This window comes from Nematocida parisii, assembly GCF_000250985.1.
Source record: "Nematocida parisii ERTm1 unplaced genomic scaffold supercont1.6, whole genome shotgun sequence".
Lineage (NCBI taxonomy): Eukaryota > Fungi > Microsporidia > Nematocida > Nematocida parisii.
In genome coordinates this window covers 36,019-49,145 of record NW_013524651.1, presented here as the reverse complement: position 1 = coordinate 49,145, position 13,127 = coordinate 36,019, and the positions used below count along the sequence as shown (strand labels likewise).

General features: G+C 35.3%; 10 protein-coding genes across 10 annotated transcripts; 6 read left to right on the top strand and 4 right to left on the bottom strand.

The window, feature by feature from the left end:
* Positions 1–40: 40 nt before the first annotated feature.
* NEPG_02202 (uncharacterized protein) lies at positions 41–1,860 on the top strand (the record flags this gene model as incomplete). Its single annotated transcript, XM_013204575.1, has 1 exon — positions 41–1,860. The coding sequence occupies one exon, from the start codon at positions 41–43 to the stop codon at positions 1,643–1,645; it is 1,605 nt and encodes a 534-aa protein (XP_013060029.1). The 3' UTR covers positions 1,646–1,860.
* A 199-nt stretch (positions 1,861–2,059) lies between these two features.
* NEPG_02201 (uncharacterized protein) lies at positions 2,060–2,926 on the top strand (the record flags this gene model as incomplete). Its single annotated transcript, XM_013204574.1, has 1 exon — positions 2,060–2,926. The coding sequence occupies one exon, from the start codon at positions 2,060–2,062 to the stop codon at positions 2,924–2,926; it is 867 nt and encodes a 288-aa protein (XP_013060028.1).
* A 458-nt stretch (positions 2,927–3,384) lies between these two features.
* On the top strand, positions 3,385–4,301 carry NEPG_02200 (uncharacterized protein; the record flags this gene model as incomplete). The annotated part of the gene is made up of 1 exon (XM_013204573.1): positions 3,385–4,301. One exon carries the CDS (start codon positions 3,385–3,387, stop codon positions 4,282–4,284), a length of 900 nt encoding a protein of 299 aa, XP_013060027.1. The 3' UTR covers positions 4,285–4,301.
* A 705-nt stretch (positions 4,302–5,006) lies between these two features.
* On the bottom strand, positions 5,007–5,970 carry NEPG_02199 (uncharacterized protein; the record flags this gene model as incomplete). Its single annotated transcript, XM_013204572.1, has 1 exon — positions 5,007–5,970. The coding sequence occupies one exon, from the start codon at positions 5,968–5,970 to the stop codon at positions 5,035–5,037; it is 936 nt and encodes a 311-aa protein (XP_013060026.1). The 3' UTR covers positions 5,007–5,034.
* A 346-nt stretch (positions 5,971–6,316) lies between these two features.
* On the top strand, positions 6,317–7,331 carry NEPG_02198 (uncharacterized protein). The gene has a single exon (XM_013204571.1). The coding sequence runs from the start codon at positions 6,384–6,386 to the stop codon at positions 7,209–7,211; it is 828 nt and encodes a 275-aa protein (XP_013060025.1). The 5' UTR covers positions 6,317–6,383; the 3' UTR covers positions 7,212–7,331.
* A 143-nt stretch (positions 7,332–7,474) lies between these two features.
* Positions 7,475–8,499, top strand: NEPG_02197 (uncharacterized protein). The gene has a single exon (XM_013204570.1). The coding sequence runs from the start codon at positions 7,532–7,534 to the stop codon at positions 8,144–8,146; it is 615 nt and encodes a 204-aa protein (XP_013060024.1). The 5' UTR covers positions 7,475–7,531; the 3' UTR covers positions 8,147–8,499.
* Positions 8,500–8,812: 313 nt separating this feature from the next.
* NEPG_02196 (uncharacterized protein) lies at positions 8,813–9,120 on the bottom strand (the record flags this gene model as incomplete). Its single annotated transcript, XM_013204569.1, has 1 exon — positions 8,813–9,120. One exon carries the CDS (start codon positions 9,118–9,120, stop codon positions 8,884–8,886), a length of 237 nt encoding a protein of 78 aa, XP_013060023.1. The 3' UTR covers positions 8,813–8,883.
* Positions 9,121–9,134: 14 nt separating this feature from the next.
* Positions 9,135–10,010, top strand: NEPG_02195 (uncharacterized protein; the record flags this gene model as incomplete). Its single annotated transcript, XM_013204568.1, has 1 exon — positions 9,135–10,010. One exon carries the CDS (start codon positions 9,135–9,137, stop codon positions 9,834–9,836), a length of 702 nt encoding a protein of 233 aa, XP_013060022.1. The 3' UTR covers positions 9,837–10,010.
* Positions 10,011–10,485: 475 nt separating this feature from the next.
* NEPG_02194 (uncharacterized protein) lies at positions 10,486–12,646 on the bottom strand (the record flags this gene model as incomplete). Its single annotated transcript, XM_013204567.1, has 1 exon — positions 10,486–12,646. One exon carries the CDS (start codon positions 12,644–12,646, stop codon positions 10,490–10,492), a length of 2,157 nt encoding a protein of 718 aa, XP_013060021.1. The 3' UTR covers positions 10,486–10,489.
* Positions 12,647–12,959: 313 nt separating this feature from the next.
* NEPG_02193 (uncharacterized protein) lies at positions 12,960–13,115 on the bottom strand (the record flags this gene model as incomplete). Its single annotated transcript, XM_013204566.1, has 1 exon — positions 12,960–13,115. One exon carries the CDS (start codon positions 13,113–13,115, stop codon positions 12,960–12,962), a length of 156 nt encoding a protein of 51 aa, XP_013060020.1.
* Between the last annotated feature and the right edge of the window lie 12 nt (positions 13,116–13,127).

Here is a 13,127-nt window from a genome sequence, read left to right as displayed (position 1 = left end):
ATTTTATGCCAAATATTCTTTAATTTAGAAGTTCCTTACTATGCCTAAAACTAAATTAAACCATATAAAAATAGTTACTTCTATTCTGGCTGCACTTTGTTATATCAGCATAAAAACAGAATATCTCTATACAAAGCTTAAATATATTATAATATATCATAATACTTTATTTATAAGATGGAATGTGCCATACACTGGCTCTGCTGCAAATAAACATACGTTTTTAGTAATATTACTGCTATTTGGTGTGTTCTATTGGTTTCCGTTATTTTCATCTATTTCTATATTTGAAAAATTTAAAGAAGGATTTTCTCTAATGGAGCATATATATAAAGAGAAGTATAAAATGTTTACAACACTGCTGGCTTTGGCCAACGGGGTCGACTGTGGGAAAAATAAAATTTCATCGCTGTTGATTAGATGGAACAGAGATGCTTGCATGAGTTCATTATTCCAGGCAAAGAGATATGACGAGCTGTATAGCTGTGTGTTCAATCAATTGAAATCGGGTTCAAATTTTTATAAACGGATACTTGCAGGAATAGCAGGGTGTATACAAAACAAAGACATAAAGAGCGCCTTTATCATAGCCAGAGAAAACATAACAGATAAGGCTCCATATCCTTGCATAATACTTTCTATGATTATAGAGGGACACATGTACTTAAACGAGAACAATATATATAAAGCCAAACCCTGGGTAGAAAAAGCATTGGAGTGCCTTGAAAAACAGTTTAGCTATGGGCTCTTCATTCTTATTTATACAGTGCAAAAGGAAGTGCTATTTGAAGAGGAGGAGGGTGCTCTGTTTAAGTCGCTTTCTGTTATTAATTTGAATAATCCAAAGTACTTTGAAGTAATTGAGGATATTAAGGACATAAAAAAGCTAGAAGAATTTTTGGCATCAAAAAACCTCCCGCACTCTACATTGAGGCGGCTTTATATTCTGAAGAACCCGCTTTTAAACAAAAAAGATTTATTAAAATACTTTGAAGAGGTACCTAAAGATAAAGAGTGTCTGAAATATGTACTGGAGAGAAGAATCTGCAAAGAATTGATACCACTTGCAGAAAAACTGGGAATATTCTGCGGAGATGTAAAGGATAAGCAGGAAGAAAAGCAGTGGATGGCTCCATTCAGGGCCCTTCCTGCTGAAAAGACTCAAAGTAAAGCTACAATTAGGAAGATACAGCAAATGTCCCGAAAAAAACTTGCAAAAGTGATATACAAGTCTGGTTTATATAATAAAGTGCGAATACCAGCAAGTTTTGGCATACCTCACGATTTTTCTGAGGAAGATGATGATGAACAAGAAGATGAGGAAATGGTGTTAAATGAATATTATGAAGATGTTTTGCTGGATAACTTACCGCAGCCGGAAAGCACCTTGCGCGTGCCTGTGGAGCAATATGAAGAATTACCAGTAGACAATAAAGATGATGTTCACCTAGAAGACAATGAATTAAATACTCACAGTTCGCGTGCATCTCCTATAAATGGTTCTATAGAGAAATCCACTCAGGACATATCAGAAAAAGAATCCATAAAAAACCCTGAGGATGCCTCTAATGCTAAGCAGGATAATTATAAGGAGTGTTTAGATCATTTAGACAGTGACTCTCTAGATTTGGATACGGACAAATAATAATACATCTTGGCAAAATACATTTATATAGAAAATACATTACTTCTCTTTCTATTTTTATATAATCCAAAATAATAACAGAAAACACAAAAAGATGACTCATTCTTTGTAGTAGAAAGAGTTAATAGTTGTATTTAAATTATAAAACAATAGAAATCCTAGAGGAGGTGATCTTTCTTTTTATAGCCCAACATACACATCAATAAAAATATATAAGAATACTGTGGGTATTTTATAAGCAAGCAATTCAATGAGCAAAGCACTTGATATTATGTGAGATTATAGCAATTATATGAAAATATTTAGTTCAGTTTGAGTGGGAGTGTCTAAGAGTTTGCTGCATACTTTTAGTAGTTATGTCTATGTTATAGAGTTTTATCTTTATTTGTTTTATTTTTATTTTCATAAAAAGCGATGCACGCATCCCCCGAAGAATTAGAAAGAGAGGCAGACCAGTATACTAGGAAAAGAAGCAATTTTATTATTAAAATGATAATGAGCTATGACACAGACAAAGCAGTGCTTTTATACGAAAAAGCGGGGCAGGCGTACTCTCGGGCAGGCCGGCACGAGAAAGCGGCTGAGATGTATTCTTCCTCTGCAAACATTCTTATAGACACAAAAGAAGAAAACAACAAGTATGAAATATTTTCGTATCTTGAAAAAAGCGCAGAATCACTTTTGGCTGCAGAAAAGAAAGAGGAGGCCATTTCTGTATACAAGAAGGCATTAAATGAACTATCAATGAGCACAGAGGCTACTTCGGTGGTTGCCTCTCTTACAGCTAAAATAGGGGGGCTGCTCAGAGAGACAGATCAAGAGAAAGAAGCTCTGAAATACTTCTACAGAGCTGCAGATGTGTATGGAAGATCAAAGATGCACATAAACAAAAGAAACATTTTGATACAGTGTGCAGCTAGTGAGATTCGGTTCAAGAACTATGAAAAGGCATTTGATTTGTATAAAGCTCTATCAAATGACAAATCTGAAATCAGCCATGTTTTAGAAAAAACAAGCTTTCTGTTTCTTGGTGTTTTATGTGGGATTATTTTAGAGAAAACCAAGGATGCGTATGAGCTGCTAAACCAAATGGATGACACAAGAACAGAATCGCAGATTGCATATAGAATGCTTGATGTTAAAACAAAAAGATCATCAGACCAGGCAGACCTTGAAAAGACTATTGAGTACTTCAAGAGAACAAACAAGCTTTCATCAGAAGTCACAATAGCCATGCATGATGCGCAAGTTGCAATTGACCCCAACAATGATATACTGTAGAATAAAAGTATACTTATTAAACCAATTTATAATATTAGTTCTTATGTTTATATCCTGAAATGTACTTATGTGTCTATTAGACCAGTCTGAAACCAACTAGAAATCATACCCTTAGTATGCGCATAGGAGTTGTTTGTCCCTATACATCCTTTATTCTGTTTATCTATGCCATAGCACTGCAAAGAGAAGAAGCCCCCAGGTGTGTTTGGTTTATAGCAACTCTCAGTGGCAGGCTATTTCTGTATTTCTTGCCTAGCTTATAATAAAGAAAATAGAATTACTATTTTTTGCATATAATATTTAATAATTCGAAAGGGCTATTTAAATTTGGCCAGGTCTGATTGGTCTATTAAAAATAAATAATCCTTATTTCAGGTATATTATCTAGGATAATTATTCAAATAGGCGCCTCTAGAACTAAATAAAAACTATAAATATATGGTTGCGTTGTGTTTGTAATGAAGTTCATCACCTTGATTGCTATGCTTGCATCACAAGTACTTGCAGTTAACTACATTCAGGAGACTGTATTCTCTCCTGAATTTTCCAAAGGACCTAATGCAATTATTGTTGAGTCAGGGCCAGTTGGTAACACTACTATTCAGAAAGGAAACATGACATTCTCAAAGAGAGAGATCAAGCCTACTGAAGTTATTGATACATATGACATAATGGTTGATGGTGCAGCAGCAGGTACTGCTACAAGAACCACATCAGTTCATACAGACATTGCAGGAATGGGAGGATCTCCATACCTTGAGGCTAAGTTTGAAGTAACCTTAGAATCTCCAGCTGGGCCATCTGCATTCTCAGAAATGGCATACCTCACCTCCGACGAGCAGCTAAGAATTAGGGACCTCCAGCTTGTGTTCAGAGATGCATCTGAAGGCTCCAGTGTTAATGAGGTAGTTTCCAATGAGACAGGTCTTATTTGGAGAATAACCCCAGGACCAAGATTTATTCCATCCTTGAGTAGAATGGAAGAAGGTGGATTAATTGAGAGCCCAACAAGCAGATTTACTTTGACTCTGTTCCCATACAACTCTACCAAGTTAGATATCACAATCTTCGCCAGAATCCCATCAGGAAGTGGGCTTATTAACATCTATGATTCAGGTGTTATTATTCTTGCTGCAGCCACCCCAGAGGACGAGGAAGAACCAGAAGACGAGGAAGACCCAGAAGATCCTGAGGACCCCGAAGACCCAGAAGACCCAGAAGATCCCGAAGACCCAGAGGACCCAGAAGACCCAGAAGATCCTGAAGACCCCGAAGATCCCGAAGACCCAGTTGAAGGCTTCTACCGTGCTTCTAAACCAAGATTCCTAAACAAAGTACGCACTCCTATCTCTGTATAAAAAGGTTGCATTTGATTCGACACAAAATATACTGTAAAATAAAGTGCATTTCTTGTATTTATTCCTTTCTATGCCAGCTCAGTATTTTCAATTTTTTTTGCTTTTCTTAGCATACTCTTAGTACTATGTGTTTTTTAGTTTAGAGCAATTTGTTGATATAGGGTTTTGGTATTATGTGTGCCCAATATAGCTGTTCTTCTATTAGAGTTTGCTTTATAGAAAAGTAGAAAGTGTAAATTTTGTTAGAGGTTGGAATTAAAGCATATTTTAGTTGATATATTACACATGCCAATTGTTTCTCTATACTAATAAATGCATTTAAACTATAATTTAAAGGAACAGTTGTGTTATAGACAGAGTTTCCTCATACAGAAATACTTAGTTCAATGAATGTGATCTGCATACATTATTTCTAATAAACAAGAATTTAAATATACTAGTTTCGGGTTATTAATTAAATAATCAATTATGCAAATTGTAAATAAAAATACTAATTTACATAAAAAACAGCTATGCACAACAGCATTGTGGACTTTGGCTGATTGTTTGTATATGAAGAAAGTCTCATCTTTTAAAACTGCAATTCTGGCAAAGCCTATTTGTTTAGGAGCCTTGATTTATTTAAAATTTAAAATAAAATGAAAGTGTATACTTTAAAATACAAAAGAATACAGGTTTAATTTATAGAATCAATGTATAAATAAAATAAAACATTCAAATATGTGAGTTGTATTTATACATGCAGTACCACTACCAAATAGAAAGGTTGTTAGAGATCGGCTTTGTATGGATCGGAGCATTTGTTCTTTGGTTGTAGCAGTATTTCATCATAAGCTGAACCATTGCATTCTGATGGTATGGCTTAACCAAAATGTCATTTGCTCCCGCGCCCAAAACAGAAATGTACTCTTCCTGGGCCAGCCCGTCGATAGTCAGAATAACCGGCGTTATTTCGTCATACTGTCTGAAAGCAGAGAGAATTTTTTGTATGCTTGGAATCTGAAGACTCAGAAAAACAATATCGTACTTGGTTTCGGACAATTTTACAAGAATGTCCTTCTCCTGCTCGATAATGTCTGCAGAGCATCCTATTTTTCGAAGAATTGCACCTGCATAGGAGCTACACGTAACGTTATCCTCGGCAACAAGAGCACTTACATTCTCCTTGAAGAGAACGTCCTTCTTGCTCAGGTTTCTTTTCAGATCATTTACTTCCTCTACTAGCACTTGAAAATGCACAGTAAGCATTTTTAGTGTTCCAATAATCTGGGACTGTATTCTGTTAGAGGCCTCTAAATTGTCCGAGCTCATCTCTCGAGACGTCTTAAACCGCTTGTCTGCATTGCTTTTCTTCCGCACTATATGCTTTAACATGTCGTCTCGCCCCCTTTGGAAATAATTGTGCTTGAACTCCCACACCTGCTGCCCAAACTGCTTTAAAATACACTCTTGGCTCTTTATCTTGTGAAAGTCATATTTGTTTAGCTGCCGAACAAATGAGCTTAAGTTTCCATGCTTAAAGTGCTTGTTTAGCATGCACCTGCCAAAATCCGTCGGGTTTATTATGAGAAAACTTGTCCCCTGCCCTGTCCATTGAATGTACGGTTGATTCTGAACATCTTCCAGCATGCTGTACAACTTTTCTATAAATTCTGTTGATTGTGATGCGGTCTTCAGAACCTTCATATTGCTTCTTTTTCTAATAGAACCTTTAATATAGACAGGTTTTAATCAGTCTTATTTTGTATAGAAAATATTTATTCTAATTCTGTAAAAAGAATTGACTTTTTGCTATGAAGACCTCTTTTAATTAATTACTATGTGTTGTCTTTATATAAATTAAATATGTCACTTAGAAAGTTCGAATAGCATTAAATCAACCAATCTTTACAGATTGGGATATATTAGAACATCCCTGGTGTTTAATAACAATTCATTATAAGGCATTTATCCATAGAAACAGTATAACACATGGTATGTTGCATATATTATTTATATTTTTATATGTTAATAAAATGAGCTTCCGTATTGTTTTATAAAGTATAAATAGAGTTAGAAAGGAAGAAAATAAGTAGAGGGCAAGTTTAATTTTTGTTTTAATGAACATAAAAAAGGAGGAGATGGAGAACGTGGAAGAAAGTGAGGATTTCTTTCTTGGAAAGCACGAGCAGGCCCACTCTGAAATATCTGTAAGAGAGAGCGAATATCTGCCGAATGAAAGAGATCTTTCCACGCCAGCATCTGACGTAAATATATATGAGATTATTTCTATGTACATACCAGTAGAGAAAACAGACCAGATGAAAAGTCTTATAAGGGATGTTGTTACAAAAAAGCACACAAAACAACAAATTATAACAAGAGTGAATGAGATGGGAATAGATCCCGTGGCATATAATAGACTAATTATTCATTTTATATCTCTTGCCAGCCAAGAAAGTGCAAAGAATGTGCAGTCAGAGAGCAGGTCAAAAGTATTAAAGTTAAAGGGGGCGTTAAAGGATCAATTCCTTATGGATATAAAAAAAGACTTAGATGATCCTGCATACAACACAAAGACACATCAGCAATATTCACTATTTAAAAGAACCCCTGAAGATTTATCTAGTGCTGTGAGTAATAGGCCGCAACTTATCTCTCTATTCTCCGCCAACTATAACGTACTGTGCTGCAAGATAAAAAGGATTTTAAGTGTGAAAGACCTCCACAATAGACTTAAAAAGGGGTCATTTGAGTACAAATTAAGCGAACAGGTGACTTTGGAGACAGCAAAGTGTACATATGCAGCAATTCTCCACTATATTAAGGAAACAATAGGAAAGTGCTTGAATATTGATAGAGAGCTTGATAGAAATATGCTTATATCAGCCATGTTTGGAAATGTTCGGGGGGCGTATTTACTATACAACAATTATCCACCATCATAAAATAATTAATAACAGAAAGGATACAGAAAGAAATTCGCTGTTGTGATCGCATGTATGATATACAATGTAAAAACAAATTCTACTTCTGGATATTTTCAGATATTGCTAATTGCTTCGGGAGTATATTACTATTTTATGGCTACTTATATTTTCTGAAATTTAAAGCTGATTGCTGTAATATTTTGTGCATTTTGGCCTAAAATTTAGAGTTATCTATTGCATGTAGAGATGTTCTAAAGAGTTCGGGTTATTTACACCTTTTTGAGGCTTTTTGCATATTTCAAGAGGTTCTTAGCTTTGGTGTACCATAAAAGATTTTTATGAAACTTTCTCGGCAAGGATGTAGTAGAACAGTTATTGGTACAAGTGAGAGAGGATTCTTCAGAGCGTTGGTAAATGAGAATGGATTTTATCCAAAGGACTCTGAGGTGACTATAGAGGAAATAGAGAACTATGGTGACATAGCAATGAAAGGATCCAAAAATGGAAGCTCTGCAATTGTAAGCATAAGAATAAAAACAGAAGAGTCTGCTCCAATAAATGCGCAAAAGATAAAACTAAATAACGAGGTAGTTGCGAATGTTTCCGTGGATGTGCTTGTAGACACGGGGGCAGTTCAAGAAATAGTGCAGGCTTGTTTGGCAGAGGCACAAAGACTGCTGACTGTTCCAGACATAAAAGAGCTATTTAAAAACAGACATTCAATTGCCAAAAACATTTACAGGGCCGAGCAGCGGAAAATAAACAAAAAAACAGTTACATATGGCCTGGTAGATGACAAGTTTTTCATATCACCAATACTCCAGGAGTATGCAGCGTCAGATGCTATTATATGCATTACATCTGAAAATAATAAAATAATAGACATTTCTATAGAAAAAGGCGCAGTCTCGCCAAAAATACTAAATAAACTAATTCGGCAGCAGGTGGAATAATATTTACTGCCGCTCTAAAATGATTATAAACTAACAGGCTGCGGGGTAGGGCCATTAAATGAATTTATTGCTAGCATGCTGTGCTATAGGATAAATACACGAGCGTATATTTAATTTTCTGCCTATTTACTGCTGCTATAAGAAATACTTCCTGTGTATTTTCAATTAAACACAGTGTTTATAAATGTGTATCAGCTGATTTTTGGATATATAAACATTTAATATTTATGAGCAGTTATAATATACGTCAAATGGTTAATTGCCATCTATAAAGAGAAAGAAAAATAAAGAATACATTAAAATAAGAAACCATGCGATAAATATATTCATATATTATAAAAGAAATAAAAATATGCTATACAAACAGATAATATATATTTAATTTCATTTATTGCCATTATAATATTAATATAGTATAAACAATACGAAAATAAATGAGGCTTGCCATCAAATTTGCTTTTTTATTGCTAAAAAATCACAGAAGTTTACTAGAGCAGCAATTACTTAAATATACAAGTGACAAATGAATATCTGCATTTTCGAGTTATAAGAAGCCAGTTAACCACTAGAGCAGCTTAAAATCTAATCTTCTTATGGCATATTCTTAAAGATTTTTCAGAGTATGCACACACATGCATAATTTTAATTTATATATAATGATTAATTGTTCCTATTTAAAGATCTGAAAGTGTAAAGCACGTTTTAAGCTTTAATCTGTTTTAAATTATATCTAGTAGTTAGTCCATTTCTGCAGTGCTTAGTTCAATACTTACTGTTGAATTATTGCTGCTCATTACATCTATATTTCTTTTCTGCTTTCTTTTAGTTCCTTTCCCTAGTACCTTCCCAAAGTTTTTCTTTCCAGGATTAATAACCCTCTTCATATAGACGTATAATATTATAAAAGAGAAGACGAACATGGCTAGCGACAGGAAAAGAATGTCAAGTATGCTCTTTTTTTTTGGCTCTTCCATTTTTACAAAAACAAATGAAAACAAAAGGATTTCTTTCCGTGTTTCAGAAACACTTACAGCGGGAGGTACTAAGTACTCCAGAGTACAAGAACCTGCTGCACCATGTGCTATGTATAAAAAACAGTCTAATAAACAGGTATTGTATATCTCCCATATGCTCTCGGGTGTTTAAGCTTACCAAATCCACAGTGAACACTGGGGCTGCTACACTTAATATTGCAGATGTCTTATTAGAAATAGCCAGTACATCTATTATAGATATAATGGACAAGACAATTTCCCAGCCTCTAAATATACTGAGTGATATAGTTTACAAGCCGATTCTTCATACTGGAAGGCATATTTACAGTGGGCAGCCCTACAAGCGAAATATTGATATAGAGGCAAACAACTTACAGATGAAGGATCTGCCATTAACACAAGACCAAGCAAAAAAATTAATAACTGCAGTAATTGAGGGAATGCATTATGATGATCTTTTGCAAGAATATTCTCCGTACGCATGGAGAAGTATACGAGTGGGGTATGCGCCAGGTGAGCTGCTAGATGTAAACCATGTCGAATATAACAGAAAAAAGAAAGAGCTTTTGTTTATTGCAGATATGTATAATGAAATAGAAGACAAAGTGCATAAGAAAAAGAGTAAGTGGAAAATAAAAAATGATAAAAAAGATGGAGTAACAGTTCATAAAGTAGAAGTATCTGAAATTCTCTAATTTAGAAGAATTGATCCAACAAATTATGCAAGCGAGCAGAAATTTATAAAAATGCACCATAGAATATCCAAAAATTGAATTTATTTTTGGTTCTGTGCAGTATTATAAATATAAAATAGTATTATATTATTTGTGAAATAGATTTTGAATTTTGGGGTATTTCAAGTGAAGTGTGATAAAAATAGTATTAGCTCACATTTATTAACAAATCTGTATTTTTAAGGAATAAATAATTTTGTTTTTAATGCTCCCCTGCGCCTATCTGATAATGTAAAAATGTGTTGAACATATTTGTTTAATGCTTACTAGTTGTGCCATGATCGGCCATATGAGAACTATAATAATTATAAATACTTAGATATATCTCTAAGGGTTTTATATATTTAAAGCTCATTAAGATTCTTTATCATATAGCTTTTTTATATTTATAATATGATATGCACACAAGTAACTATTCTGCATTAAAAATATAATAGCATAAAGAAAGAAATGCTATTTACAAATACAAACAGCAGCATATATGCATTTTAATAATACCTAAGATTTACTAAGCATCAGGGTTAAACTGCGGTTTTTTGGATTTCGGGCTATATTGAGATGCACAGTATAGAAATTATGGTTAGAAGCAACAATAGATTGTATATTGAGTGTATTTATTGTTTTATACTCCACATGATGGCTGCTCTATTTGACATAGCAAGTCTTGCCTGCTTTCTTAGCTCAGCCCGCAATTTCTGCAGGGTTTCAGAAAGAACTTCGGTGCATGGGGTTTTTTGAAGAAGCCTTCCAAGTGCCCAGGCAAAAATTATTGGATTATCATCTGTTGGTATTTTGGAAAGTGCCCACAATAGCTTTTCTTGAATTTCACCATTCATAATGTCAATCGATTTTTCTATATCAGTCTTTGACAGTCTTTTAAGAGCGTTATAGATGTACTGTGGATCGTTCCCTTCTAAAGCAGATTCTAGCTCCTCTATTGCATCTATTTTATAGATCTTTTTGCTTTTTGCAATTTCTTTTGTTTCTGCCTCTCTTTCTTCAAGCGATCTCTGTTCTGCTATTGTTGTGCTGTAGTCTCCTTCTGTAAAAAGAGAAAGTGCCCTCTCTCGAATAATCAGAAGATGTCTATCGAGCAGCGCAATTCTTCTCTGCCCAGGAACTGCTCTTGCCTTTCCTGTCATATACTCTATCTTTTTGACCTTTTCAAATGTGTCTTTCAGGTAGTATATCATTCCATACCCAGTGCTGACCAGAAGAAGGTTGTTTTTTAGGAATATTCCAGATGGGTCGATAGGGTTCAGAGTTTTTCTGCATTCTCCATGCCTCAGCCCCCACACCTTGATCAGTTTGTCCCCTCCTAGGGTATATAGAAGGTCTTTCTCGCTACACATACACATGTCTACAACAGGAACTGAGTGGCCATACAATGAAAGCACCTTTGTTCCGTCTACCTTATGCACTTTAACTGTGTTGTCTGCCAAAGATGCAAATATCAGCGTGCTGTCCTGTGATATTCGCACACAAATAACCTCGTCTTCATATTCTAGCTCATCCTTTTCAAAGCTTTCAAGATCAGCTGCGCCCGCCTTGTTTAGATTTCTTTCCAGTAGCACCACTCGGCTTTCTGTGGACACTGCAATTAGTTGATCGTTCAAGTCAACCGAGCTAATTGGCTCGTCTGATATTTTTATACTTTCTATTTCTTCTCCCTCTTTGTTACGTATGCACATGTTTCCATCCTTCTTTCCAATATAGTATTTGCCATTGTGAACAGATATACATGTCATTCCTTGGTCTTCAAAGAGAAGGGTTGCCATTGGATGGGTGTCTATCTCATCTGTTTCAGGCGCAGATGCAAATACTTTGCCCTCAGTCTCAGTTATTCCTAAAATAGAGCCTGAGTTCTCCACCACTGCAAGAAGATTCTCCCGGCCTCCTTCAATAGATGTCATATACTCATTTCCTCTATAGACCAATAATCCATTATCTGCAAATAGCACTACTGCTTTGTTCTTAAACACCTGAATAGATGTGGGCGGGCGTGTGTTTTTAAACTGCCCCCTTTCAGTGATAACTCCCTGTGATACACTTAACCAGTGGTACTTTCCTTTAGTGTCCTTTGTAAATAATAAAGAATCTGTGCAGCTGTGCAATGACGCCCTGTGGTTCAATGGTATTTCAGCCTTTGTCTGCAGATCTGTGATGCATTCCGGCAACACTGCGTATAAAGCGCCAGCAACAAGAAAGTCTAAGATTTGGTTGCCGCTAAGGTGCACCATAGTGGCCTCTTCTATTCGATTGAACAGATCGCTGATATTGTATATGTGAACTATTCCCTGGATGGTCCCCATGTATATTTTGTCTCCAATCACTCTTCCTACCGAAATAGGAATGTCTATAGAGATGGTGCACAGAACGCTTTCTGTTCTTAGATCAAACACAGTGAATGCAGACGTAGTGTAGACCACAGCAATGTCAGAGCTGCAGTATATTCCTATTATCTTTTTAATATGCTCTCTAAATCCAAATAGCTCTCTGCCCTGCCTGTCAATGCACTTGACAGTTCCGTCGGAATGCCCTACCATAAATTGCATGTCTTCTTCTGACACACATGCAATGGCCGTTACTACACTTAATCCTATGTAGCTAACTGACTCTTGAATAGACAGCGTGTCAACATCCCATACAATGATGTTTTCGTATGCAGTGGCTGCTATCTTGCTTTCTCCTATTCGCGTAGAAACAGAGCTGCTCTCTCCAATAGAAGAGATACTTTTTGTGTACGCATAATTGGCTATGTACTCATTCATTCGGATACTAAAAAATTTTCATGTTTCAGTTAAATTTCTGCTGGTACACACTAGTAGCCAAAGACTCTCTGAAGACCAGACACCATTTCTAAATCTGCATACTCTGTTCAGTGCATAGGAATATCCTGTTTTGTTGTTCTATACTGCTTGTATATTTCAAAGATAAATTTTAAAGCAATTGCCATTTTAACCGTGCCTATTTTTAGTATGCATATTATCAATGGGCCATAAAAATTCGTGTACAGCATAAAATACTATCTTTCATCTTAAAATCCTAGAAGGCGCTTTCTTTGAATTTTCATTATTTATTTAATTATAGTGCTTCATACTGTGTCCATTGGTTTGATCTTATTTTATAGAGAATTCTGTGTCCGCATTGTACGCATCGAACAGCATCTTTTGGTCCAAGTATTGCTATTTTATTACACTCCGAGCATTGGTAACTGCATTTGCGCTCTTCCTCGTTCATTTTCTGCAAGTA